The 24729-nt window shown below is 43.7% G+C and overlaps 4 protein-coding genes across 5 annotated transcripts in view; 2 read left to right on the forward strand and 2 right to left on the reverse strand.

Annotated features, from left to right (window-relative positions):
• Positions 1-369: 369 nt before the first annotated feature.
• mrm2 (mitochondrial rRNA methyltransferase 2) lies at positions 370-1359 on the reverse strand (the record flags this gene model as incomplete). The annotated part of the gene is made up of 2 exons (XM_084448713.1): positions 370-794; positions 1062-1359. The coding sequence occupies 2 exons, from the start codon at positions 1357-1359 to the stop codon at positions 370-372; spliced, it is 723 nt and encodes a 240-aa protein (XP_084304839.1).
• A 520-nt stretch (positions 1360-1879) lies between these two features.
• nudt1 (nudix (nucleoside diphosphate linked moiety X)-type motif 1) lies at positions 1880-2759 on the forward strand. Its single transcript, XM_084448356.1, has 3 exons — positions 1880-2149; positions 2239-2384; positions 2483-2759. Exons 1-3 carry the CDS (start codon positions 1998-2000, stop codon positions 2653-2655), a joined length of 471 nt encoding a protein of 156 aa, XP_084304482.1. The 5' UTR covers positions 1880-1997; the 3' UTR covers positions 2656-2759.
• A 246-nt stretch (positions 2760-3005) lies between these two features.
• On the reverse strand, positions 3006-11370 carry snx8a (sorting nexin 8a). Of its 2 annotated transcripts, XM_084449230.1 has the most exons (13): positions 11293-11356; positions 10390-10517; positions 9663-9792; positions 8470-8651; positions 7654-7774; positions 7281-7417; positions 7068-7148; positions 6803-6963; positions 6537-6666; positions 6370-6438; positions 5876-6025; positions 4679-4828; positions 3006-4557 (listed from the first exon to the last, which is right to left on the reverse strand). In XM_084449230.1, the coding sequence occupies exons 1-13, from the start codon at positions 11312-11314 to the stop codon at positions 4465-4467; spliced, it is 1554 nt and encodes a 517-aa protein (XP_084305356.1). In that variant the 5' UTR covers positions 11315-11356; the 3' UTR covers positions 3006-4464. The 2 variants fall into 2 exon arrangements, with proteins under 2 accessions (XP_084305356.1, XP_084305357.1); XM_084449231.1 differs by lacking the exon at positions 10390-10517 and having other exon boundaries at positions 11293-11370.
• Positions 11371-12196: 826 nt separating this feature from the next.
• ttyh3a (tweety family member 3a) overlaps positions 12197-24729 on the forward strand; it is a 44676-nt gene continuing 32143 nt past the window's right edge. The window contains exons 1-2 of the mRNA XM_084448303.1: positions 12197-13147; positions 19012-19181. Coding sequence (XP_084304429.1) covers positions 13022-13147; positions 19012-19181 — 296 coding nt within the window. The 5' untranslated portion in view covers positions 12197-13021. The remainder of the gene's footprint in view (positions 13148-19011; positions 19182-24729) is intronic.

Consider the following 24729-nt stretch of genomic DNA (forward strand, 5'->3'; position numbering starts at 1 on the left):
TGCCTTAATGATAGGAGGATGACTGCGCTTACAGATGCGTCTTTAATGCTTTCGGTCTGTTGACACCTCAAGAGCGCCATCTTCTGGTGGCTAATCAAACCACAGGGCATCTTGCTTTCCTCCCCTTCTGAACACATTTACAACACAGTAATAATAAATAAAAACTGTCACCATACTGTTACTCAGGTTTACATTATGTCATAAAAATAATGATTAACCAAGGTCAAGTGCTCCATAGCATGAAAGTCGTCAAAATATAAGTACTTTATGACGATTTTCATACTACAGTATTTGGAACAGTTGACCTTGGTTAATCATGATTTTTATTACATATTGTAAATCTGAGTATCAGTGTGGTGACAGTTTGGCCTACATTCCTCTGTACAGTCGAGCCAAGAAAAACTTTTCTGCAGATTCCTTTCTACTGGCTTTTGGTTTAACAGTTCTAACTTCATGGAACACAGTTGAGAGCTTCTTGTGGAGTTCGTGTGTGAGAGCCCCATCCCAATATTTACAAACCAGAGAGCCTCCCGGGTATAAAACCTTCCCTGCCAAGTCGATCAATGACAAACACAGGGTGATGAGTTTCTCATGGTCCATCTCCTTGATACCGCTGGCATTAGGTGACATGTCACTCAAAATGACATGAGCCTGATGGCCCGGGAGAAGGTCAAGCACCTTGGCGTGTGTGGAAGGGTCAGTCAAGTCATGGTTGGACAGAAAGTGGGCTCCTTCCAAAGGTACCATGCGCTGTAGATCAATACCCACCACAGTGCCCCGGTGTATTTCTGAGTCTAGAGTAAAGAGAATAAATGGGTAAGTCACTCATGGTAATATTTTCCTTTGTCTTCCAACACGTGATAGCTATCTCAGGCTACTGATCTAATGATTCACCATAACGGTTTCTCACCCAGTAGCCTAGATTTCATCCCACACAAGTGCAGGTCCCGGTGATGGCACATACTGGATATCCATCGACCTCAACACATTCCTAATCTTGAATAACCAAACTCAAAACCTCTGCACAATCACTGCAATCACCGGCCACAAATTACACTTACTAGACCCATCTGAGTTGACCCTCTGAACTGCGACCTGGCTCCAGGCACCTGGTGCAGCGCCACAGTCGATGACATTGAATCCAGGTTTGAAGATTTTGAATTTGTCATCAATCTCCAACAGTTTGAAGGCGCTCCTACAGCGATAGTTGTGTAAATGTGCTATCTTGACAAAGGGATCTTTGAGCTGCCGAATTATCCAACGCTGATCAGAGATGCTCTTGCCTTTCAGATTATGCGGCTTTTTTAAGAGACTTATCGAGGTATGTAAATAGGATTTTTGCAGATATGAGCACCACATTGTTTGTCGCTACCACCAATGTGTATGTAACACAGCAATGTTTAGCTTCCGCTGTCTCACGTGTGCACTTCCTATACGGAAGCACGTGGTGACGCAAAACTGCTTGGAATTATATTTCTATGTTTTGTAACCTCAGTTCACAGTCGACTACATTAGAAGGTAACACTTTTTCTCCGACCTATCAAGTATGGATAGGTCTTATCGTATCTTAACGTACTGCCGTTTTTCTATCGTATGTTCTATAGTTTAGTGCTTTTCAATCGCATAGCTGTGCCCTACTGTACTGCGGTAGTAATTGGCTCTGTGCACCAGCTCCACTACTTCCTGAAAGTCACTTGGCATCTTTATTTCCTGTCCTATATGATTGGCTTAAGTGATTAATCAGGTGTGAGGCAGACCCAGCGCATACCTGATTAATCACTTCATCCAATCATATAGGACAGGAAATAAAGATGCCCACTTCCTTTCAGGAAGTAGTGGAGCTGGTGCACAGAGCCTATTCAAGACAGGTATTGTTTATTGTTGCAGTTCTTTTCGGTCTAAATGTCACACAACGTTGCAAGGCATTTTTTATGGAATACACGATTTCTTCATCTGAGTCACTTCCACCACATGTCCATGTCTGACTGACAGGTGAAATGCTGACCTCCAAGCTGCTGACTCTGGTGATGGTGGTGCAGCCAGGGAGGGTGCTGCTAGGGATGAAGAAGAGAGGGTTTGGAGCAGGGAAATGGAATGGCTTTGGAGGAAAAGCTCAACCTGGAGAGACTATTGAAGAAGCTGCCAGGAGGTAGGCTGCTACACACACATCCACATCTTAAAATATACTTTGTTTTGCGTCTTAAACTTCTGCATTCTCCATTTGAAATTGTCTGACAGAGAACTGCAAGAGGAGAGCGGCCTCACGGTGGATAACCTGGAGAAGATTGGCAACATCAAGTTTGAATTCATTGGAGAAACAGAACTGCTTGACGTCCATGTTTTCAGGACTGACTCTTACCATGGAGAGCCAACCGAGTCAGATGGTAATGACCAGTATGGGACAATGCTTCTTTTACATATGACGTTTGATTCATATTCAGTTAAAACTATGTTCACTAACCTATATTCATTTAATTTATAGAGATGAGGCCCCAGTGGTTTGACTCTGACAAAATACCCTTCAGTCAAATGTGGGCTGATGACATTCTGTGGTTTCCACTGATGCTACAGAAGAAGAAGTTTCTCGGCTATTTCAAATTCCAAGGTCATGATTTGATCATTGAACACCAGCTGGAGGAAGTGGACAACCTATGAGAGACAGACTAGCTGATTTGTTACTGATGTAGTTCCCACTAATCCAGCTAGGCTTGCTGTTATGTGCAGTGTGATGTTGCTGTAATCACTCTAATCATATACAGTAGGTCTATTAATACTGTAATTACTTGATGTATGTATTTTTAATTAGTTTTTAGATGACTGTCAGATAGAACCGTATTTTATATTCTTACAAATGCATGCTCTCACCAGTAATATGCGTTGTTTGTGCACCTGCATTTTGAAAAACAAGACAATTTTTTTCTGAATAGTATTCATCGCACACTCATTAATGACAAATATGACCATCCAAGAAAACAGTTTATTCAAAAATGAACATAGGCTTGTTCAATAGATCAAAACTGAAGATGACTGTTCTTATTGGAGATAATCTATCCAACAGGTAAAAATATATTAGCACAGCAGTCTGAGGCTGCAAGAACATCATAAAAAAAAATATCTGGCTAGTGTTCTTCAAATTACATGTATATCTACTGTAGGTAAACAGTGGACATTTAAGAGGCATTATCAATACTGATATGATACTATGATGGCACTAATAACTGAAGTGGCGCTACATCATGGGTCTTTGGTGTATTAATGGTTACTATTATTATAGCCATAAACACTATTTTCATTAGAGGGGTAGTGTGCTATTTTCGACATTTAGTCCTATTGTGGTCCTTCTACCATGGACCTGAAACAGAGACCATAATTTAACAGATCGTTCCAGTATTGAGCTAGCTGTAGTTTTTCTGCAGGCTCTCACTGGGCTACAATGGAAGTCAATGGGGCATACGTAAATGCGTTGGAAAACTATTATGAATGTGCTTTTCCGAGACGGGAAGCACAGGGTGTAATCTTACCAGTCTCAGTATGCTCTCCTGTGAAATGTATCGCAATCCGAATATTGTTAGGTGTTTGGCATGACTTGCCAAAGTCCTCCATGGGAGCAGTGAAAATAAGCGCCAGGGGAATGCTTATGTCCAAACCATGTTCAGCGAAGAATGTGAACATAATTCCATAGGCTACATATGAAAAAACTAGGCCTTTTTTACAAAAGCTTTTATGCCCTAATGCTGAGTCAGCAATATGCAGTATAGTATATATAATAGACAGTATATTATACTCTACAAGAAACAAATTTAGGTTTCAACATTAAAATCTTATCTTTTAAAATCTGTATAAAAATATATTGGTTTACAGACACTACTGCCGTTCTTTTTTTCTTTACAAAATGGACACTTGAATAATAGCTTTCTTCTGCTAAAGAAAACACATTTTCAGTTGCAACACAATTAGCTCAATTACTAGAATTATAAGTAGCCTACATTTAGTTCCATCTTCCTGTTTGAAGACCAAGTAATCAAGTAAAAAGAAAAAAAAAAGAATTTAAATTCTCATGAGAAATCCCTTATATGACAGTGAGCTAGGGTACAGTATTACAGAATAATATCAAAATATGGCTGAAACATTTAATCAAACAGATACAGCTTTTAGTGTATTAATCAACCATTCCCCTGGTTAATATTGTTGTACACTCCTCAGCACCATCATGGGCTGTCAAATAGCGCTACAGGCCTCCGTTCCATTGACTGTAATGTGTTGACTGGTGAGAGGCTGAATACCAACAGTGATGTATGTGCAGTATACTGTTTCATAGGGCACAATGTTGATGTGGTTTTAGATAAACAGTTTACCATCAGTCCCTTGAAAGCCTTTACTTAATTACATTATGGTTGCAAAAGCAAGAAGTAGATCATCTTCATCAACTACTTCAGAAAAATCCGGAGCTCCTGTATCCCAAGCCTACTGGGGTGCTAGAGGGAGTGATTGCATTCCATTGTTTACACCAAAGAGACATCCAAGCTTGGGCTGGAGATCATTCCACACCTCACCCATCTAGACAGAGAACAGCATAGTTAATTCCACACACACAGTCATGTGGAGACACACACAGTCATGTGGAGACACACACAGTCATGTGGACACAGGCAAGGCGCTAAGCAGCGTCCAGTCTCACCTCGTTGTGCCCTTGGACCTGGGAGTTGATGAAAGCCCCCAGGATGTGAGACGTAATGGGGAGATAGGTGAAGATGAGCTGTGTCTCTTGATGAAGGCAGAAGAGGGAGAAGTAGTTTCTCAGTTCCATGGTCTGAATGGCATTCTCTTGCTGTTTGGGGTGTAAAAAAAGAGTTAGATTATTAACCATGACCAATGGCACAATAAAGAGAATCATAATGATCCTGCAAAAGTGTGATTACAGGAGGGGTGGGAGTGTGGACCAATATTACACAATATAATGGGGAAATATGAAGATCATAGGCATAAAAAAGCATATGATACTAAAAACTAAATACATCATCTGTCACAGTACAGTATATTGTAAGTATGAAATAATTCATAAATGATTCAACTGTGCCATGTTGACCAATGAGGACAGACTGTACTCTCCCTCTTCTCAATTTCAGAGTCTGGTTTTAGATAATGATGATTCATTTAGTGTTTTAGGTAGGAATTTTTTGGTGCTGGAGAACAAATTATTAACAAAACCGCATTCATGTTGCCAGCCCCAAGTTACTGAGAAGGGAAGGATGTTCACATCTCTACCAACGACAGTTCCCTCTTTTATTTACTTTAGTTCCCTTTTGTTTCCCTTTTTTGTTTGTAGATTTTACAAGTAATTTAACTCAATATTTAATATTGATGGGTTTACCATGTTTGTATATAGTTTCTCGAGTGTTATGTGTTTACTGTGTTTGTATATAGTTTCTCGAGTGTTATAATAACACCTGAAGATGATTGGTCCAAAACAGGGTGTCAGACTACAGGTGCTGGCTGTTTGTCTATTCATGTCTTATTTCTACATATACCTGTACAGGCTGTACACTTGCAAAACAATTTGGCAGTGATTCTTGGAGTCCCTCACTGAAACAGTGAATGCAAGTTAATACAGAACCAGAGCATTTGTAACTTTTTGAAACAAGTTTCCATACATCCTCTGTCACCAACAGAATGTTCTTTATTTATATATTTTTGTACTCTTCTATGTGTAATGTGTAATTTCTTATATGTGTAATCTTTACTCTGATGTACTATTCTTTACACTGATCTGTTCTGTACCTTCTGGTTGCTGTACCGCCTAACGCCCACCCCTGTGGATTATTAAAGTTCATCTTCTCATTGTTTACTGGTTGTTAGCGTGTGTACTGTACTCTACCTGTACAATGCGTGACTCCAGCTGCTCCACACACACTTGTTCCTTGGGCTGCACTGTGGCACTCATCATCTGCCTCTTCATCACGCTGTACTTCTGCAGGGCTCTCTGGTGCTCATGAAGCACGCCCTTCTCATGGCGCTCACACAGGTCCTGAGGGACGCCACACAGGGGCTTAAAACACCAGCACGTCCAGCCAAGTGACTTCTGTTTTCACATAGAAGAGCGACCTATCTACAACATTTAACAACTCACCCTGTGTGACTGACAGACTCACCCTGTGTGACTGACAGACTCACCCTGTATGATTGACAGACTCACCCTGTGTGACTGACAGACTCACCCTGTATGATTGACAGACTCACCCTGTATGACTGACAGACTCACCCTGTATGATTGACAGACTCACCCTGTATGATTGACAGACTCACCCTGTATGATAGACAGACTCACCCTGTATGATTGACAGACTCACCCTGTATGATTGACAGACTCACCCTGTATGACTGCAGCAGATCCAAGAAAAGATGGAGTTTTTCCACCACGTCATCCTCTTCTCTTCTCCCCTAAATAAATTGATAGGTGAATTTTATGTTGAGGACTTGGGGACAGTAAAACTCTTTCAGATGAGCTGAGTGGACGGTTCTGGAGGTGTGGCGTGTACCTGCTGAGCTGCCTTGTCTGCTAGCAGAGCGAACTCTACGGACAGGCCCTTCAGCGACCCCCGCAGGGTCCCCCACGAGCTCTGAGAAGAGGCCATGGAGGGAATGGGAGAACCGTCTGAGCCCAACGCACTGCAACAAAACACATTAAGGACAAAGCAACAGAGTTGCGCCTTGGGCTAATAAGTAAAACCATAAGAGAGAAAACAAACAGCAGACTGCAATAATAAACTGAAATAAGACATCATCAGAGAGGTCAGTCAGGTACCTGAGCTCTCTGCCAAACATGAGCAGATCTGTGGCGTTCTCTTTGGAGCGCTCAGCCATCCTCTCCGCCCGGTCTCGCAGCTTGTGGAAGCTGTTGTGAATGTTTCTGATCAGTTCTCTGCTCGTTGAAAACTGGGCCTGAATATCAGCTGGGAGATACTCCTGCAGCACAGATGTACAAAAAGCACTCAGCTGTGAGATCCATGATTAACACTAAACGTTTTTGTTGTGAAGTGAGCATCTGTTGTTTTGGTAATGTGACAAACCTTCGCCTGGGTAGCCATTCTATTCATCATGAACTCATCCCCCATTTTCTTGGAAGCCTCACGCAGTTTCGGCTGAACATCCTGTGGGGAAGAGAGATGTTGGATTCAGTTAGGGTTAGGGTCAGGGTTATCTTAGCGTCATCTCAGCCGCCTGGCAGAACTTCCCCTGGCTTTCGTCCCAGAAGCTGGCGGGAAGCGAACCGTGCCTCGTACCGAGCCGTTGAAGGTCAGAAAGGTCTTGACGAGCTCGTCCTCGGAGAAGAAGGGGTGGCGTGCCACCAGGTTGATGAAGCGCCCCAGAGCGCGCCGCCGCCCCTCGATGAACTCTCGCTCAGACATGGAGGTCAGGACTGTGGACAGAGGTCAGCACCACACACACAGTCTGCAATTATTCTGACTGCATCACTGGAAGAGAGATGTCCTCATGTGGACTCTTAGAAAGTAATGGGCTGCATTCATTATATAAAGGAGTAAGAACCGAATAGAGTCTAACTAGGGAATATGGCTATCTATATTGCTGGAATTTTCTTGGGGCAGATCGAGGCCCCATTGGCCCAGGAAGTCAAAGTTCAGACATAGTTCTCACCTCCTTTCAGCATCCGTTTAGGCGGCAATGCCGGCACCATTCTGTAAGCGAATCTCTGCAGCAGAAGCTCATGGAAAACGTCAAAGTCACTGTATCGTCGGTAAACCGATATCTTGAAATGCTGTAAAAAAAAAAAAAAAAAACAGATGTCATCTGTGAATAACTGAGATGTAAAAATGAAAAGCTTTTAGTTGGGAAGTCAACTAAAATATTTATAACAGACATGTTCTTCATGCGTTGCTTTGCTCCGTGCTGATTGTGAACACTCGCTGCACAAGAGACAACAGCAGCTCTGTTCAGCTGCAGCCTCCGGTGTAAATAAACGATGCAATGGCTGCATCTTGTATGCGTTCACTCAAGGACTTTCTGGGACGAGCATTACAGCCCATTTGTTTCACATCGCCAGAAACGCAGCAATAATTGAAGAGCCAAGAATTAAGCTGGAGGGCAGAGGATTCAGTATTTATTTGAAATGTGATCTATGCTTTTTTCTCCTTCATTTCTGTTTCCTATTAAAACAGAATGCTTGTAATAGTCAAACATATGTTGGGGGTTAGACCAATAAGTTCAAAAAGTTAACCATTGCATTATTTCTATTCAAATAAAACAAATGCTGTATTGATATGTAGATTGATATGTATTACACCCACAAAAGAGATATGAAGTCCTTTTAGGGGAACCTTTCATAACATAACATAACATAACATGTTAGTTCAGAGGGTTCTCCTGAGGATCTCCCTAGAGGGACAACCTGAGAACCTAAATGTTTTTTCCAGGTAGCCCCTGTTTTTGCGAGCGTACTCAGGCTCTTGTTACCTGGCTGGTGATCTGGTACTCCACATGTTTGAGGAACAGGCCCTTCTTCTCTGGGATGAGCTCCACCTGGACGGTATCCCTGGCCAGAAGCTGGCTCAGGGTCTGGGGCACCAGGAGGGGGTTCTCCTGGACCGGCTGCATCCTCAGGGTCTGTAGGTCCCCCAGCTGGGGCTTTGGTAGCTCTGTGAAACACGCAGTCAAACATGAACCACACTAATGCTCTTATAAGCACTTGTCATCATGCAGTGATTGCTATAGCAATCAAAGTTCTGCTTAAAGAAAGGAAATACTTTATTTTCTTTCCTCACAGGTTCCTGGTAATTGCCAGCAGCCAAAGAGCTGCCACATTACAACAAGAACGACGGGATTGTGATGGGATCTAGAATTCAATCCTCCTGGCATTCCTAAAGAGGGGTGAAGAGACTGAAATGTGCTGTGGGAGAGAAAATTAACTTGCGGAAATGTGTTTCACAGTATGCAGTCTGCTGCCGTATTGTCAGCACCTGAAATAACACTATGGCCTTAAATCACCACCGAGGTTTGGAGCAGAACTCCAACTGAGAGCTGTGTTTAGGGTAATGTCTACCTCTCTCCTTCTCCTCCCCACTACAACACTATAATAAAATCATCTTTGGCCTATACTGTAACATGTACGGTAGCATGCGTCTCTTCGCCAACCTCACCACAAAATGTGAAAGGCAGTTAAGTATAATGTAGACATGCAAATTAACTTTGGACAGAGATTAGAGTCCAGCCCTACCACGCACAGCTATGCACCACACAAAAAAGGCAGAAGTAGAAGTGCTGAACCATGTCTTTTACAATAACATGGAAGAGGAGGTGGAGTATTCCGGGATTCAGTGCCCAGAGGTGAGGAAAGGGGCCAACAAACACACTCAGGCCTTTGTGACAAAAATAAGACCCAAAACTGTGACCCTTTAGCCAATGCCATTGCTACGGTATGTCCAAATGCTTTTCAACATGTATTGCACTGCTTATCCAGTCAATAGAAAAGAGAAATTAATCAAATATTAAGTTCCCTCTAAATGAATCAAGTCACCTACCACAAAAGCTGTTGTCAACTTGCTTTTTATACGAGTCACAAAGGTTGCTCTCAAAAACTCAGAGAATGTTAAGTTACTCATTATGCAACACTTAACAGCATTGTCGTTTCAAAACATGGTGTGGCTCACCTTGAATGCAGTTCTCCAGGAGTTTAGGGCTCGGTTGTTTGCCTTGCTGAGCAAGAGCAATCAATGCAAGTGCTTTATAGAGGGATAACTTGCTTAGGAATCCATCAGTGAACTCAACATATTCAGCAATCTGGAAGAAACAAGGGCACATAACTATCTCAAAGGTCACCGTTGCTCAAAACAAGGTCTGGGTTTTTAGAATCTTCAGTACTGTGCGTGTAGGACAAGGCAGGAGGAATGGTGAGTAGTTATGACTACAGATACAACAGAGCAAGTGAATGGGATTGTACCAGTCCACACCTGAAATCAATCTATGAAGCATTTCCATGTATAATGGTAACACACTCCATAACCAAGAGCACGTGGGTAATAAACCAGCAACATGTCAGGCCAAGATAATAATAATTATGCCAATCATGCCATACAATATTTACTATGAGGCCAATTGTGATCAGAGGGTGCTTTCTGGTCAAATACTTCTGCAAAAATACTTATCTAATTAACTCAACCTGATTAGGAACCAACTGTGTCAACTGGAACATGTCTGTGCTCACGTATAGTCATTTCTACAGGAAACACACGTCTAAAATTGTATTTGTTACCAATAGGTTATTTTTAATATCTCCTTATCACTTTACCAGATCTACGGAGAGTAAGAATTTCATGCGTGACAATATAGTAACCTTTACCAGCTGCAGCTTCCCTCTCTGTGCTGCTCTCTACCCACCTGGCCAAGCACAGCTTTGGGAAGCTCTGTCCTGTTGAGCAACCTCCGGAACATCTCATCCTGCACTCGCTCATCTGTCTTACTGCGTATAGCCTCATACACCTCCCGGTAGTACGGGGGAACTGACCCTGAGTGAGGGGCAACACACAGCCTGTTACCAGGACATTTATAGAGACATGCTTCATATACAACAGGGCATCTCATTCCCAGAAAATGGTCTTTTCCTGGGAAAAGAATACAAAATACAAATTGTTCACGTTCTCTAAATCAAAGGTCTACCAGTCTCAAATCAACGTCAATAAAGAGCTGGCGGTCCATATCAGGTTCACCTCAATACAACTTCACAGCGCCCAGTAACACTATCACTCTCTGACAGCTACTCATTATGTACACTTACAAAGAAGAATCCTAATACGTTAACAAAAATGTCATATTGGTCATCATCACGTTAATAGGTGGCAATTTGGTCATTTTCATCACCTTTCATGATGAAAAAGTAGACTAATTAGGCCTATTGTTTGAGCCCGTGTCAACGTTTGACAGGTGAATTAATTAATCGTCAGCTTTGTCAAAGCCATTATCAAATCTTGAAAACTCAAAGGCACTCATACTCATTTAAAGCCTCGGGATAAAATATTGTATCACTGAATTCGCAGTAAGTCGTTCATTCAGTAATCAAAGAGTTGGAGGGCTTTTTATCAAGACATGGCTCAAAAAGAGAAACACATAACACGGCTGAGAACGCGCTAGCCTGTTTTCGATGTCTCATCTCTAATCTAGTCAAACGTAGATCATCTTAAAAGTTTAAATTCGTGGGTAAAAAGGTTAAGAAAAAGACATCAACACAAACATCTAAACGCCTGATATAGGCTAAGTATAGGCTGTATTTCGCATGCAACTTACCTTCATGGATCTCGCCTGCCATAGCTCAGATAGTCATGTGAGCACGACAGCACCTCCATGTGATTTCCTAAGAGGAACTCAAAAAACTTTCCTAGTTCTTAAAGTTGTAGTGAACTTTGCACCACAGGCTAGACAAGTCCGAAATGTTATTGAAATATGACCGGCTATATCCATGGATGGTACGTAGGCCTAGTAAAGTATTGAATCAAATGCATTTAAGTCATTGTTATCTTGTCCAGGGCATGAACGTTTGGCTTATACAGTGTACAGATAGCCGACAGCCAAAGCTTTAGGAACATTTTACCAAAGCAAAGATAGCCGACGCGTGTGTGTGTGTGTGTGTGTGTGTGTGTGTGTGTGTGCGTGCGTGCGTGCGTGCGTGTGTGTGTGTGTGTGTGTGTGCGTGCGTGTGTGTGTGTGTGTGTTTGTGTGTGCTTGCGTGCGAGAGAGACCATGTCTAGTTTATTATTATAATTATAATAATAATAATAATTATTACTATTATATTATTATTAGTAGTAGTAGTAGTAGTAATAATAGTAGTAGTATTAGTAGTACTATCAATTATTATTATTATTATTATTATTAATAAGAAGAAGAAGAAGAAGAATTGCAATAACAACAACGACAACAGCAATAATAATAATAATAATAATAATAATAATATTATGATTATTATTATTGTTATTATTATTATTATTATATTATTGCTGATAGTGCGTTTTATTTATTTATTTATAATAGCTGGTGCTTTTAACAATAACTTGAAATCCGAGCTCTTTTTTGTGTTGCATGTAACTTCCTAAACTCTCCACCAGGGGTCAGTATCCACCAGCCTGACCAGTGCGCTCAGGTGGCGTGAGGAGGAGCCGAGGACGGGCTCTTGTTGTGGGGGGATTCGAGAGACCGCTGCGGTGCGGTACAACATCGTTATCTCTTTAAAGTCCAGTGTATTTAAGCCTCGTGTTTGTTTGTGTGCTTCGGGGAACAAGGCTTCAGCTATAAAAACCATACAGAAGAAGAATTGGAAGTTTGGAAAATGGCAGAAAATTGCGATGACTGATGCTGAAAAGACAAAGAAAGCTGGTGGAACTGGAGGAACTCGCGAAGCAGGAAGCTAGCGGTTAGCTGGTTAGCTAGTTAGCTAGTTAGCTAGGATAGCTACACCCGGAACCATACGAGGACAGGACGTCAGGACATCAGCAGGAGGAATGAATAACAAGGCGTGCGTGGCTATAATACAAGCTACCCGCCATACAGAAAAGGATAGCTAGCTCATTGCAATGGGATGGGAGAGGTGGGTTGTGTGAGTCTAGATAAACAACAACAGGCTATCGAGCTGGTTGATGGTGGGAAGCTGCTCACGGCTGGAGAGCTGGGCTCATTCCTCATACGTCACCCACGGAGCATGAAGTAGCGATGTCAATGTACCCAGCTTCAAAATATACAGCCAGGCTATGAACACGACATGTCAGATCATCTACCACAAGCAGAGTGAATATGGAAGTGGGGATTGGATTGCCTGGGAATAACCTAATTTAGCCCATCTTAGTAGTTCAGTTCTGCATAGCTAACTACATTAGGCAGTAGTCGGTGGTCGCTAACTAGTGCTACATCGTTTGGATGGTGCCATCTCCGTTTCCAAGTTTATGAAGCCGACTCGGTCTACTCTTTCGTCGTCAGTTGACCTCATCGGCTCCAGTTTGTCCAAAGCTTTCCCAGACTCAGCATGGCTGCGGTGGTCAGCTACTCTCCCCCATGGTGGGTGAACCTGCTGCACAGACTGCCCCACTTCAACCTGCAATTCGATCAGACGAGCAGTGATTTTCGCCCCGAGGACTCGGCATATCAACAGGTAAACGCCCTAGGGTGCAATAACTGTTCTTAAATGTCTACCACAGGTGGGGCCACCTCTCCATCTTAGTACTCATGGTCTCTCGGTGATATCTATCTGCCTGCCGGCTGAAGTGTCTATTCACAGTCTTGAGGATGATCATTATCGTTGTGGCATTGCCTCCTGAACACACACAACCTGTTGTCGTTTGACAAGACAGGTCATGCACAGATTCCAGGGGTGTAAGGGTGGGGTGGACACAGGAACCCCTAGTTACCCCTTAGTGTAATATGCCACAATCATTGCCATCCAAACTTGTCAGTACAGCTGTTTCAGTTTCTCCCATAGCAAAAAGGCACATTTTGGATGTTTGTTAGTGTACACTATGCTCCTCACTGACATATAGCCAACATTGTCTCTGATAGCCAAATTCAACTAAGAAAGGTAGGGTAAGTAGAGAGTAAGGAGATTGCCAGAACCTACAAAGTCTAGGGTAATCAGCCAGCGGTCAGATAAAATAGCCTGATGAATTATGCAATGTTTGTGCAGAGGGGACCCATGGGAGGTCCATTCCATCTGTCTCCCTGAATTCTGTAGATGACAAAAGCTTTAATGGCCACAATAAGACCTTGTTGTGAGCACCTTTACCCTGAGGTCGGGACCCCAACGGTGGTCAGGGTGTAAGCCTCTGCTGTCCCCTGTTGCATCTCTCTGTTTAATAATGTTGAAGCAGCTGTGTGGCATCTAGCATCGACTGTACAGTAGAGCCTAGGCCTGATGTATGTGATGTCTGGAGCGGACTTTGTTCTAATGTGTCTTCAGGAACATAAAGGAAACCTAACGCTCTGTGCTGCCGCTGACGACCCTGCCTGGACTTAATCTCCACACTAAACAATCCTCTCACTTCACACACTTTATTGGCATAGATGCCACAGTCTGAGATCAATTCACTGTCCGCATTACTTTCAAATGGGGACAACCCACCCCTTCTTTCTTCTTCAACTGTACTTTGCCACCTCCATTTCCTACTGTAGGTCCATTTGCATGAATTCCCTGGCCTGGCAAATGGCCATCATGATCCATTGTCATGGCTGAGGGGGGTTAAGCCTGCTAGTGCGTAGCCGATGAGAGCAGGAGGAGCAGCACAGCTGAAGAGGGGGAGGGGGGAAGCCAAGGCTCTGGTTCACAGGGGGAGAATTAATGAGAATTGTCAGCACATTTATCTCCACCCCTATAAGTATAATCCAGTTTGTTTTGATACACCCATCATTCTCAACTTTGCCACATTTCTCTTTTAAGTCTTCATTGATATTTGAGAGGTTCCCAAACTGAGTGTACTGTACAGTGATGGCATGTCTATGACAGGGTAATTTAGCTAGTTTGGGCCACTGCTTTTCTTATTCAGGCTACATTGTTTACAAACATTCAGACTTTTGTCCTCACCTCAACCCTACAATGTGGCATTCCCCCTTATTCATTGTTATTTGAGAGATTCCCAAACTGAGTATAATTTACAGTGATGACAGGGTATTTTAGGTAGTTTGGGGCACTGCTGTTCTTACATTGTTTCCAAACATTCAGACCTTTGTCCTCACCTCAACCCTACAATGTGGCGTTTTCCCCTTCTACTCGCCAGTCAGCTCAGACATTCAGAAAGCTGTGGCCTAGGGTCCAAAACTAGGCCAGGGCCCAGTAGGCCTTTTCTTTTCTTTTTTAAAAGATTTTTCACTCTTAAAATAACATAAAATATATCTTTAACGATCCCCAGGAGGAGAAGTTTGGGCATTACAGCAGTAGAGAAGACAGGACAGAACAGGTAACACATACAATTCAACAACCAATAGCCTTCATTGCAAATGTACGTGGACAAATTCTTACACCATTAACCTACTACCATCCCGAGAGGTTAAAGGAGTGTTGTTTCTTACTCATCCATAATTGGTACAGCAAAGGGAGTTCATGTTGGCTAAAATGTAGCCTAGTGGATCTGTCTGTGAGCTCCTCCTCCACAAGGCAGGATGATGAACGAATGTGCAAGAGACAAGGTTTTAGGAGGAAGAAAAGAGGTGGTCAGGATGGTGATGGATGGGACTATAGAGCTGGGTTTGTTTGGGTGTCCGCCGGGCTGACTCGGGGGATGACAGCGGACGAGGTCGGGCCCAGACTCCTCTGGAGGTCAGAGAGAAGCAGGAGAGAACATGCTTCCTGAGACATTCTGTCAGAGTGCTCTTTTGGACTGAAGCATTCGTTAGGGCAAGAACAGGCTTTGACATTTAGGAAGTGAAAACGGAACTGCGCTTATTGGTTATGTCAGCTTGTTTGTCAGGAATGACACCAGACTGCTAGTCGTTACTCTACCAGAGAGGAAACTCTGTTCCTTGTGCAACATCCTGCATGTTAGTCACACATGCTAAGTTCATTAACTCTTGACTGTAGTGCCTTTGTTTTTGATGATGATGGGAAGAGCGCTGTGAAAAGGACAGCGTTGATAGATCATGACTTTAGAGATTGTAACCTGGTGAGAGGAGTGGCTAGGCTGTAGCCCTTCTTCTTCTTCTTCTTCTTCTTCTTCTTCTGCTTCTTCTGCTTCTTCTTCTTCTTCGTCTACCAACTGAGCTACAGCCACCCTACTACTACTGTCACAACCTCAGACCTTGTTCCTGTAGCATTTAACAGGAAAATACATGCCTGCACCAGTGTGTGTATATATGTGTATATACACCTAGACCCTCATATATTTGTCATTTGTCTCCTTCCTCCTCTTGCTCCGCCCGACCCAGTGCTGCGTCAGCTATAATCTGATGTCACTGATTGTAACAGGATGGATGGCTTGCCTTTGATAAAGCTCTGTTCAGTCAGATACCGTCATTTAGGTCAGATATACCTCAAGGGTAGAAACTCCCTCTGTGAAGAGATACAATGGAGAAGACTCCATTCACCAAGGGTTGGCATGTTGTGTGGATCTTTCTGAGATGTCGCTCTGTTTAGAGAACCAAAGCTCGGGCGTTTTCCTTCTTAGGCTGATATATCAATCTGGGAGAGAAACATGTTCGTGGATGGATCAGAATATGTGTAATTACAGTGACCTCCCCGCCCTGCTTCCCCTCAGGGTGAGAAGGCCTCTGTGTGGCCAACATGTGAAGGGCCCTCTGATGCTGTGTTTAGTTGGAATGCATTTTGCAGGTGATCATCAAGGATAATTGCGTGAATGACAACAGTTGCACAAGTGTGAAGACAGCCTATTTAAATGAGGGGTTTTGCGTGTTGTATCCCACAATTGCACCATGGAAGAGGAGAGAAAACGCAAAAGCAGTAGACTTAACTATTATTTTGTTTTGCAACACGCGAAAGGTGCGCTCAATGATGTTCCTCATACGGATATGGGCCGCGGGCAGCAGTGTCTCAAACAACGGACAGGGCCTGGCTAATAAATGCATAGACCGAATGTTGAAATCCTGAAGGATTGCGTCAATAGATCTTTCATATCCCTTTATCTTCTCATCATTTCAAACAGAAGGTTCTGTGCTTTGTTTTGCTTCAACTGTCCAGAACAGAACCCCAGCCCAGCATTTAAATGAGATCCTTTTTTAGCATTTGTCTAAAGGAACTGGGCTGCTTTGAATCGTTTTGATTTCAGTTTCCTTTCTTGTATCTGTAAGTGTGGCCTATACCTAACCTAGCCTAACCTACTTGGCTAAATTAATGTGATTCTGATTCTGGTGACAAGTCCCAACAACTGACCCCGCCCTCACCTCAGGGGCCCCGTTCTCCCAGCACTGTGGGGCACTCCAAACATTCTTCTCCCCGTCAGCTGGAGAAGGGTCACCCTGGCACTCTAACCCCGTATAGAGTCTAGGGCTGCCCCCCAATAGTCGACTTAATGTTAGTCGACGAGAAGAGTCCTAGTCGAGCAAGTTTTCATTAGTCGCTCAGTCGCACAAAGAAAAAAAAACTCAAAATCTGCTTGGGATGAGTTGTGCAATCCGTTCACAAAAAAACCTTCAAAATCCGTCCACCACGAACCCCTCAATAACCAATCAAAATCCGTTAGTATAGGTTTATTGCGCAATCCCCTCAAAATCCCATAGCCTGTAATAAAATGTTGTTCAGTCTCCTTGCTGTGTTGCCGAATGCCGACACATTGAGAATTAATCTACCGCTTTGCTGAGGCGGCTGCTGCCGCTCGCTCCGTGTGTATGGTAAGATTATATGTATAATAATAATCATCATAATAATAAAGGAACGACTAGTCGCTTGAAATGAGGACTTCTAGACGAGCAGGAAAATGTTTAGTCAGGGGCAGGCCTAATGGAGTCTAACACCTTCTGGTCTGGCCTTCAGAGCTGCCTCAGGGCTTTCTCTCCAGACCCCCCATGTCTACGCAGAGCAGGTGAGACTTGGCACACCTTAAAAGAAAAATATGTCAGATTTGAGTTTCAGGATTGCAGTCATGCTGAAACTGCTCACAGTGAGTTCACTGGGTCCACAAAATACAAATATCTGAAATCAAGCCAAGCCTACGTTGGTTTAGATTTCATCCAGGAGGTATCCATTACTAGGAGGTATCCATTACTAGGAGTCACTCATGACCTCACTGGTGAGTAAAGAGTAAAGAGACTCCTCCACCCATTAAACTTTAGAGACCGCTTTTTGCAAGATTTGCTCGGGGAAATGTTGTGCCTGTCTCTCTCAACCTGTAGATAAAGTCACTACTAGCTATCAGAATGTCCAAACGGTCCCTGCTGGGGGCCTAACCAAGGATGGGAGACGGATTTCCACAGCCATTGAGCGATTGGCTCTTAGAGTGCATTTGGACAAACAACCACACTGTAAGCTGTCATTGTCTTAGCAGCATAATCTCTATTAGATCAGAAGACTGATGTAGAAACAGACTGATTAGGAGTGAATGTCAACTGGCCACAAGTGAACCTTTAAAATGGCGGCGGTTCCCTAATGAACACCTTCAAAGCGTCGGCTGACTACTCTTACATGAGAGAGTCTTCTTTAATTAGAGGCACACAGTTAGAGGTGTAGGCTACTGTCTCCTCATTCATTTCCTTTAAAGGTTATATGTATAATTTATGATGGTCTTTAATCAACTGATCTGCTGCAGATGAGCTATGAGGGCCATGATTAACAAATTAAACCAGTTTCCATGGTGACTGAGTTGTTTGTATCCAAAAGATAGCTGCTTCAGTAACCATTCATCTCTGAGTTACTAAAACTGATTCAGCATATTGTTGAAATAGCCTTGCTTTTTACGATGGTTGCAGTTAAATCAGTTGTATGATTGCTCAAGATCCTTTGTCTCACTCTCTTTGTTTCTCCAAAAGCATTAAACCTTTAATTGAATGTCTCGTAGTATGATTCCTACCACTGAACTTAGAGCTTACGTCTCACTTCTGTCGGCTACTAGACTACTGAGATGTCCTCTATGTTGATTATGTTTTTGTGGTCCCTATTGTTCCTATCCCCTCGGCTGTTTGTTGTTGTACAGTTTTAATGTCGGTATCTTGTCTGTAATGTTGCTCAATGTTTCAATGTTTTCTCCTCCTTGGAACCCACGCTTTGGGCAACCTAAACAGTTGTAATTAATATGCGTGTAAAAAAAATTTTTGACTATGACCAGGGGTGAAAATTAACTTTTTGGCTCACGGTGAGTCACCTGCCAAGGGGACTCTAGATTAAAAAATCTACCGGCCAAGTATATATATTTTTTCAGATAGCCTTCCAAAATCTAGTCGCCAATTGGAAATTTGACCTACATTTGGCTGCTGGCAGGTGTTCATTTTCAGCCCTGACTATGACTGAACAGTTTATGTGATCGCTAAAACCTATTGTGAGGTCTTATTCTCCTGCTCCTCCTCCTCCTCCTCCTCCCCCAGTCCATCCTGCTGCTGGGAGGCGTGGCTCTGGCCTGCCTGGCCCTGGACCTCCTCGTCCTCCTCTTCTACTCCTTCTGGCTGTGCTGCAGGCAGAAGAAGAGCGAGGAGCAGCCCAACGCCGACTGCTGCTGCACGGCGTGGTGCGTCATCATCGCCACGCTGGTCTGCAGGTGAGTCGTCCCTGACGCCAAGTCCCCATCTGACCTATCCGCTCAGCGGCCTACCCGTCGGAGCAGCTCAGTCAACACCCTGAACACAGCTGTTAATGAGTGGCACTGTCTCTAACTGGAACATCTACTGTATAGTAGGGATGTTAATAGTTAATCGACTATCGATTAATTGCCGATAAGAATTTACTCGAGTAAGATTTGGCTACTCGATTAATTGCTTGTTACTGGAACAGAACTTTTTGGGGGGAACGAACGTTTTCAACGGGAGTTGCGTGAAATGTAATCATGATCTAAGGTCTGACTGCACATGAGGGCGCCCCGCCGTGTAGTGAAGGCTAATTGGGATGCCGGGAAATTTCCAATGACACAGCGGAAGAAGACAAAAAAATGAAGCGAGCAAAGCGCAGTCCAGCGCGGGACGTTCTCATCAATTAATCGACTATCGTTTGCTAAGGTTAACAGTTATCGATTAATGAAGTTCCTTGAAATTTGCAACCCTACTGTATATCAAATCAAATCCAATCCCCTTTATTTCTATAGCACATTTAAATAACACAAGGTTGCCAAAGTGCTGCACTAGGTCCTTGAAGGGTTGCAGATAGCACAGTAGAGCGCTGACCTCTGAACTCCATGATTGGCCTTGATTTAGACATGAGGCAGATCCCAGATTAGTGTCTGATCCCCAGACGCAGTGCCGAGGTAGACTGCTCCTAGACAGCAGACTGAATAAACACTAAAGACCTCTCCCAGACTCGCTGACAGGTGGCAGGCGTGGAGACCTCATGTCTGTCTGCCGGAGGGAGTTTACGAGCCGGTGTTCACCCTGCGTCTGCAGTCTGAACAGAGCAGAGTGAGACAGACAGACAGACAGACGGGCCTTTAGTTCGGATCAGATTGGGGAAGACACCTTTATCTTGATGACAGACACGTTACAAACCAATTGTGAGATTTGACATTTGAAAATGACAATAGACTAGGCCTACCTGATCAAATAATCGAATAATATGTTTGTGAATCTCTGTAGACTTTCTTTCTTCTGTGTTATGTATGATTGTAAAGTCTTTGTGTTCTCTGCAGACTGTCGTTGTGATGTTGGAAGACATGCAGAGTGTAGTTTGATGTGACCAGTGGGCTGCATTTGAATCAGGCCTCAGCCTGAGTGTTGAAAGCACTGTAACAGTTAGAGTGAGATGCTGGTGTTTTTAGAACCAATCTTCTCTCTCTGGACTCATAGGAGCTGTCAATTAAGGGATACTGTGGAGCTTTGTCTGAAATTCTGCTCGTCTGTCAACTTGAAACCATCTAGCAGCCGTCACATGGGCTCAAGCCAAAGAGTTGAATAGTACATAAAATAGTTTCCTCAACTGAAGCCTTGAATCCCACTGTCATGTTCTTTTTGTAGACTTTCACAATTACACCAGTCCTCCAATCATGTCTGAGTGACCTCTTGACTGTCCTGATTGGGTAATAGACCAAGTCTCCACCCGAGATCTGTTAAAACCTAATGAGGAAAACAAACAAACCCTCCAGAATTCTTCTGGTTTCTGTGGACTCATAATGAATTGTAATATTGATTCTTGGTGGTATTGATTTGTTGTTTGTGCTGTGACTGAGAGGAGCTATTATCAAGCATGACAAGGATATTGATTCTATTTAGAGATTGAATTGATACCATGGGACACCAAATAAACTGAACAAAGGCATTGTTGTTACCTCCACCCCAGCGACAGTGCAGGAAGAGAGGTAATGTTTTCGGTGTGCGTGTGTTTGTTTATTTGTTTGTTTGTTAGCAGGATTAACCAAAAAATACCAAAAAATACTATTTTCATGAAACTTGGTGGAGGCTTGTAGCATGGTCCAATTTAGAACCCATTAAATTTTGGAGAGGATCCGAATCACAGGGCAGATCCACGAATTAAAACAAAACGATGGTTACGCATTGTAACCCTAGTTCTATGAGTGGAGCGGAGCCTCACAGGGCTAGCTCCTATTGGCTAGTGAAACCTAGCTAGCTACAATTGACTGTGGTATAATGTGTAATATTTTATGCTATCTGTCATTATTTTTATTTCCCATCAAAGTTACTCGTAAATCGCTTGCTTGGCTACTTTGGATGCATGCCAGAGATATAACAAGTCACGCCCTGACCTGGCTCACTCCCTGGGTGAGTTTTGTGCAAGCGTGGGAGTTTTGAGTAATGAAAGCTATGTCGTGGTAAAATGTAAACAAGACAGTCAAATGTATTTCATTTCTTCTAACCATTTGGAACCCTAAGGGCAGGCTAAAGTAATTTTGGCAGACAGCACAGCTAGCAAAAGCATTGCCCGCATGGATGTATTAAAAGAAAAAGACTGCTAGGAGCAAGAAGAGGAATATGACGCGGAGAACTTTGAGTCGGGGAGAGAGGGAGATGAGGTCTAGGCTACGGAGTTGGTGAGGAGACTTTTAGATGGAGGAATTTAGATGTATGCTGGTCAGTGGTTTAATGTTTTTTGGTGTCATTTTGGCATAATGATTATGTTACTCCCACAGCCAAGCAAGTGGGTGTTTTGTGCTGTGAAATGGTGAAATGATGAGTGGCTATTATGAAAACTCGTAAGTCCCATCGATGTGGGCGTGATCGGCGCTTCGCGGAGTCCTTTCTGTGCGGCCCGGTAGGGAATGGATGGCGACCCGGTGGTTGGGGTCCGCTGCACTACACGACTCTGCAAGAGACAACACTGCTAAAAACAGGCAACACACACAATCTCCATGGATACCTGCCATCTCCAGAATGCAGACGACTGACACAAAGTCTCTCCTCTCCTGTCCTCTCTCCTACTCCCATCTCCTCTGTTCTCCTCTCTCTCCTGTCTCTCCTGTCCTCTCCCCTCCTCCCATCTCCTCACCCATCTCATCTGTTCTCCTCTCTCCTATCTCTCCTGTCCTCTCCCCTCCTCCCATCTCCTCTGTTCTCCTCTCTCTCCTGTCCTCTCTCCTACTCCCATCTCCTCTGTTCTCCTCTCTCTCCTGTCTCTCCTGTCCTCTCTCCTACTCCCATCTCCTCTGTTCTCCTCTCTCTCCTGTCTCTCCTGTCCTCTCTCCTACTCCCATCTCCTCTGTTCTCCTCTCTCTCCTGTCCTCTCCCCTCCTCCCATCTCCTCTGTTCTCCTCTCTCTCCTGTCTCTCCTGTCCTCTCTCCTACTCCCATCTCCTCTGTTCTCCTCTCTCCTGGCCTCCCCCCTCCTCCCATCTCCTCACCCATCTCCTCTGTTCTCCTCTCTCTCCTGGCCTCCCCCCTCCTCCCATCTCCTCTCTCTCCTCTCTCTCCTGTCTCTCGTCCTCTTTATCCCCAGGATGTACTGTACCCAGACAGCTCTTTCAGTGTGGCCATGACCTTAAATGATAAATATAGATAAAAATGCTACCTCACCCTGAACTGTAATTACGTATAGTTCGTCTGAGTCTGCCTGACGGAGCTGTGGCTTCCTCTCCCCCAGAGAATGAGCACATGAGGAATGAGCACATGAGGAATGAGCACATGAGGAATGAGCACATGAGGAATGAGCACATGAGGAATGAGCACATGAGGAATGAGCACATGAGGCTGCAGCAGCTTCTGCTCCTGGAGCTCCTCTGCTCCCCTGCCCCTGCTGGGAGACCCCGTCCACACAAGCCTCAACATGTTCGAGCTCTGTCTCGTCTGTCACCTCCCATCTGTGCTTGCATGAAGAGGTGTTATGTAGCAAAAATCAATTAATGAAAAAAATATATTACATGAAAAAGATTTTTTTTTTCTGAATTAGTGAATCGATCTGTAATCATCGAGAATTGATTTTTTTTTTTTACCACCTCTACTTTGTGCAGGTCTGCTCTTTGTGCTTCAGGCCATTGTGTTGTTCATGGCATTGTGGTGTTCATGGCATTGTGTTGTTCATGGCATTGTGTTGTTCTTGGCATTGTGGTGTTCGTGTTCTGGGAATGTTCGTAGAACGTGTTAGTGAGGGTCTTGATGGAAATGGGAAACTCATCCCACCGTTACCGAGTGTTCTTCCATAAACAGTAATAGTTTAGAGGGATTTGTAAGAGAGCTATGTTTTTCTGAGTCATGAATCTGCCCCTCTGAGGCAAGAAAACTCTGAGCTGTAATGAAGAAAATGTGATCTTTGTTTAGCGTTCGGCCCCTGCCCAGCCCCCCCAAACACCTAAACACTGGCCGAACCTTCTCAAGATGCTTCCTATGCGTGTTTGGACTGATTATCTTCATCCACACATCCATTTCAAATAGGCTAGTCACTTGAATGCCAGTCCTTTCATTTTATCTGACATTATACAGACAGAAACACAGACAGAGGAATGCATTCAGAACGGAAATGGCAAGCAGCCTTTTTACTTCTCTTGTGCCAACTGACAGATGAAGGACAAAGAGAACAGATACAGACGTATTTATTTTTTATCCTTCCTCATTTTATCTGTCTGAAACATATGGTTTGGAGTTAGGAGACTGTTGGTGGATTTGGTTTAACTGTATAGTGTGTTGAGTTCAAGGATTGGCTAATCATACTTAAGTACTGTCATTCAGGCCTGAGTGCTTATCTGAGCTTGATTGTGTTGGACTGGCAAACCATACCCATCAGACCCTCAAGCAAGTAGCCCAATTACTTGGAATTTGAATATTAATTTTAATGTTAATAATCCTTAAAGACACAGTTGATATGCCAGCCAGATATTTGTGTTCACATCACATGAGACCTGGGAGTGGGAAGAACAACATGAGGATAGAGAGAACTCCCCCACGATACCGGCCTAGCACTGAACATGTCTTCCTTCAAGTGGAGGGAAACCAAAAGACACACAGGAAGCTCCCACGTTCCTACTCGGCTTTTGAATTTATTTGAGGGTTCTTGTGAAACCAAACGGAGTAATTTGATTGTGAATCTATGCATCTTCCTCTCTTTCTCCCATCCATTTCAACTCAATGGGCATTTCAATGACCATTTCTCCTCATTCCTGCTTCAACTTGAGTAGTAAAGAGCCATCCTGTTTGATTCAGCCGAGGCCAATTCAGAGTGTGACACAAATGCATGGCGGCCTAATGAGCACGTGGCCTGCATGTCAATCACAATGTCTTTATTTCTGTGTGAGAGAGAATATGGAGGACTGCGTAAAGAAAGCAGCTACATTTACCTATAGGGAAACTCAACAAGGGGACATCCTAGTTAATGAATCAATAGATAGACACTCTTTAGTTGTCCCAGGGGTAGAACCACACCAATGACTGGCTCACGTTTTTATTGGTCTGGATAATGAAAGATGGAGATGTTTCCGTTGGCGGGCTGTATCATCTCTGAGTTGAATCCTGTATGGCTCACGTGGTTCCAGGGTTCCACGTTCCCCGTTCCCCGTTCCACACCCTTCAGAGTGTGAGAGGAAGAGATTAGCAGCACTAAAGGAAATGGCGGCCCTCTGAGGGTGAGGTTGCCCTGCCATGCAGCGTGCCACCCTGACGCCTGGCTGCTCTTGTTGTTGTGACAGGAAATGGACTAGGCGTGTTCACTTGTCACAGGAA

Source organism: Borostomias antarcticus (genome assembly GCF_949987555.1).
Source record: "Borostomias antarcticus genome assembly, chromosome: 14".
In the NCBI taxonomy this organism is placed as follows: domain Eukaryota; kingdom Metazoa; phylum Chordata; class Actinopteri; order Stomiiformes; family Stomiidae; genus Borostomias; species Borostomias antarcticus.

What these genes read in the sequence shown, in the direction of transcription:
- nudt1 (XM_084448356.1), top strand. Translation starts at nt 1,998, where the DNA reads ATGCTGACCTCCAAGCTGCTGACTCTGGTGATGGTGGTGCAGCCAGGG. An exon ending in ATTGAAGAAGCTGCCAGGAG is followed by an intron (nt 2,150 to 2,238) that starts GTAGGCTGCTAC and finishes ATTGTCTGACAG; the next exon opens with AGAACTGCAAGAGGAGAGCG. An exon ending in AGAGCCAACCGAGTCAGATG is followed by an intron (nt 2,385 to 2,482) that starts GTAATGACCAGT and finishes TTTAATTTATAG; the next exon opens with AGATGAGGCCCCAGTGGTTT.
- snx8a (XM_084449230.1), bottom strand. Translation starts at nt 11,314, where the DNA reads ATGGCAGGCGAGATCCATGAAG. An exon ending in CCAAAGCTGTGCTTGGCCAG is followed by an intron (nt 9,793 to 10,389) that starts GTGGGTAGAGAG and finishes TGTTTCTTCCAG; the next exon opens with ATTGCTGAATATGTTGAGTT. An exon ending in ATCTGCTGCAGTCATACAGG is followed by an intron (nt 6,026 to 6,369) that starts GTGAGTCTGTCA and finishes GGCGTCCCTCAG; the next exon opens with GACCTGTGTGAGCGCCATGA.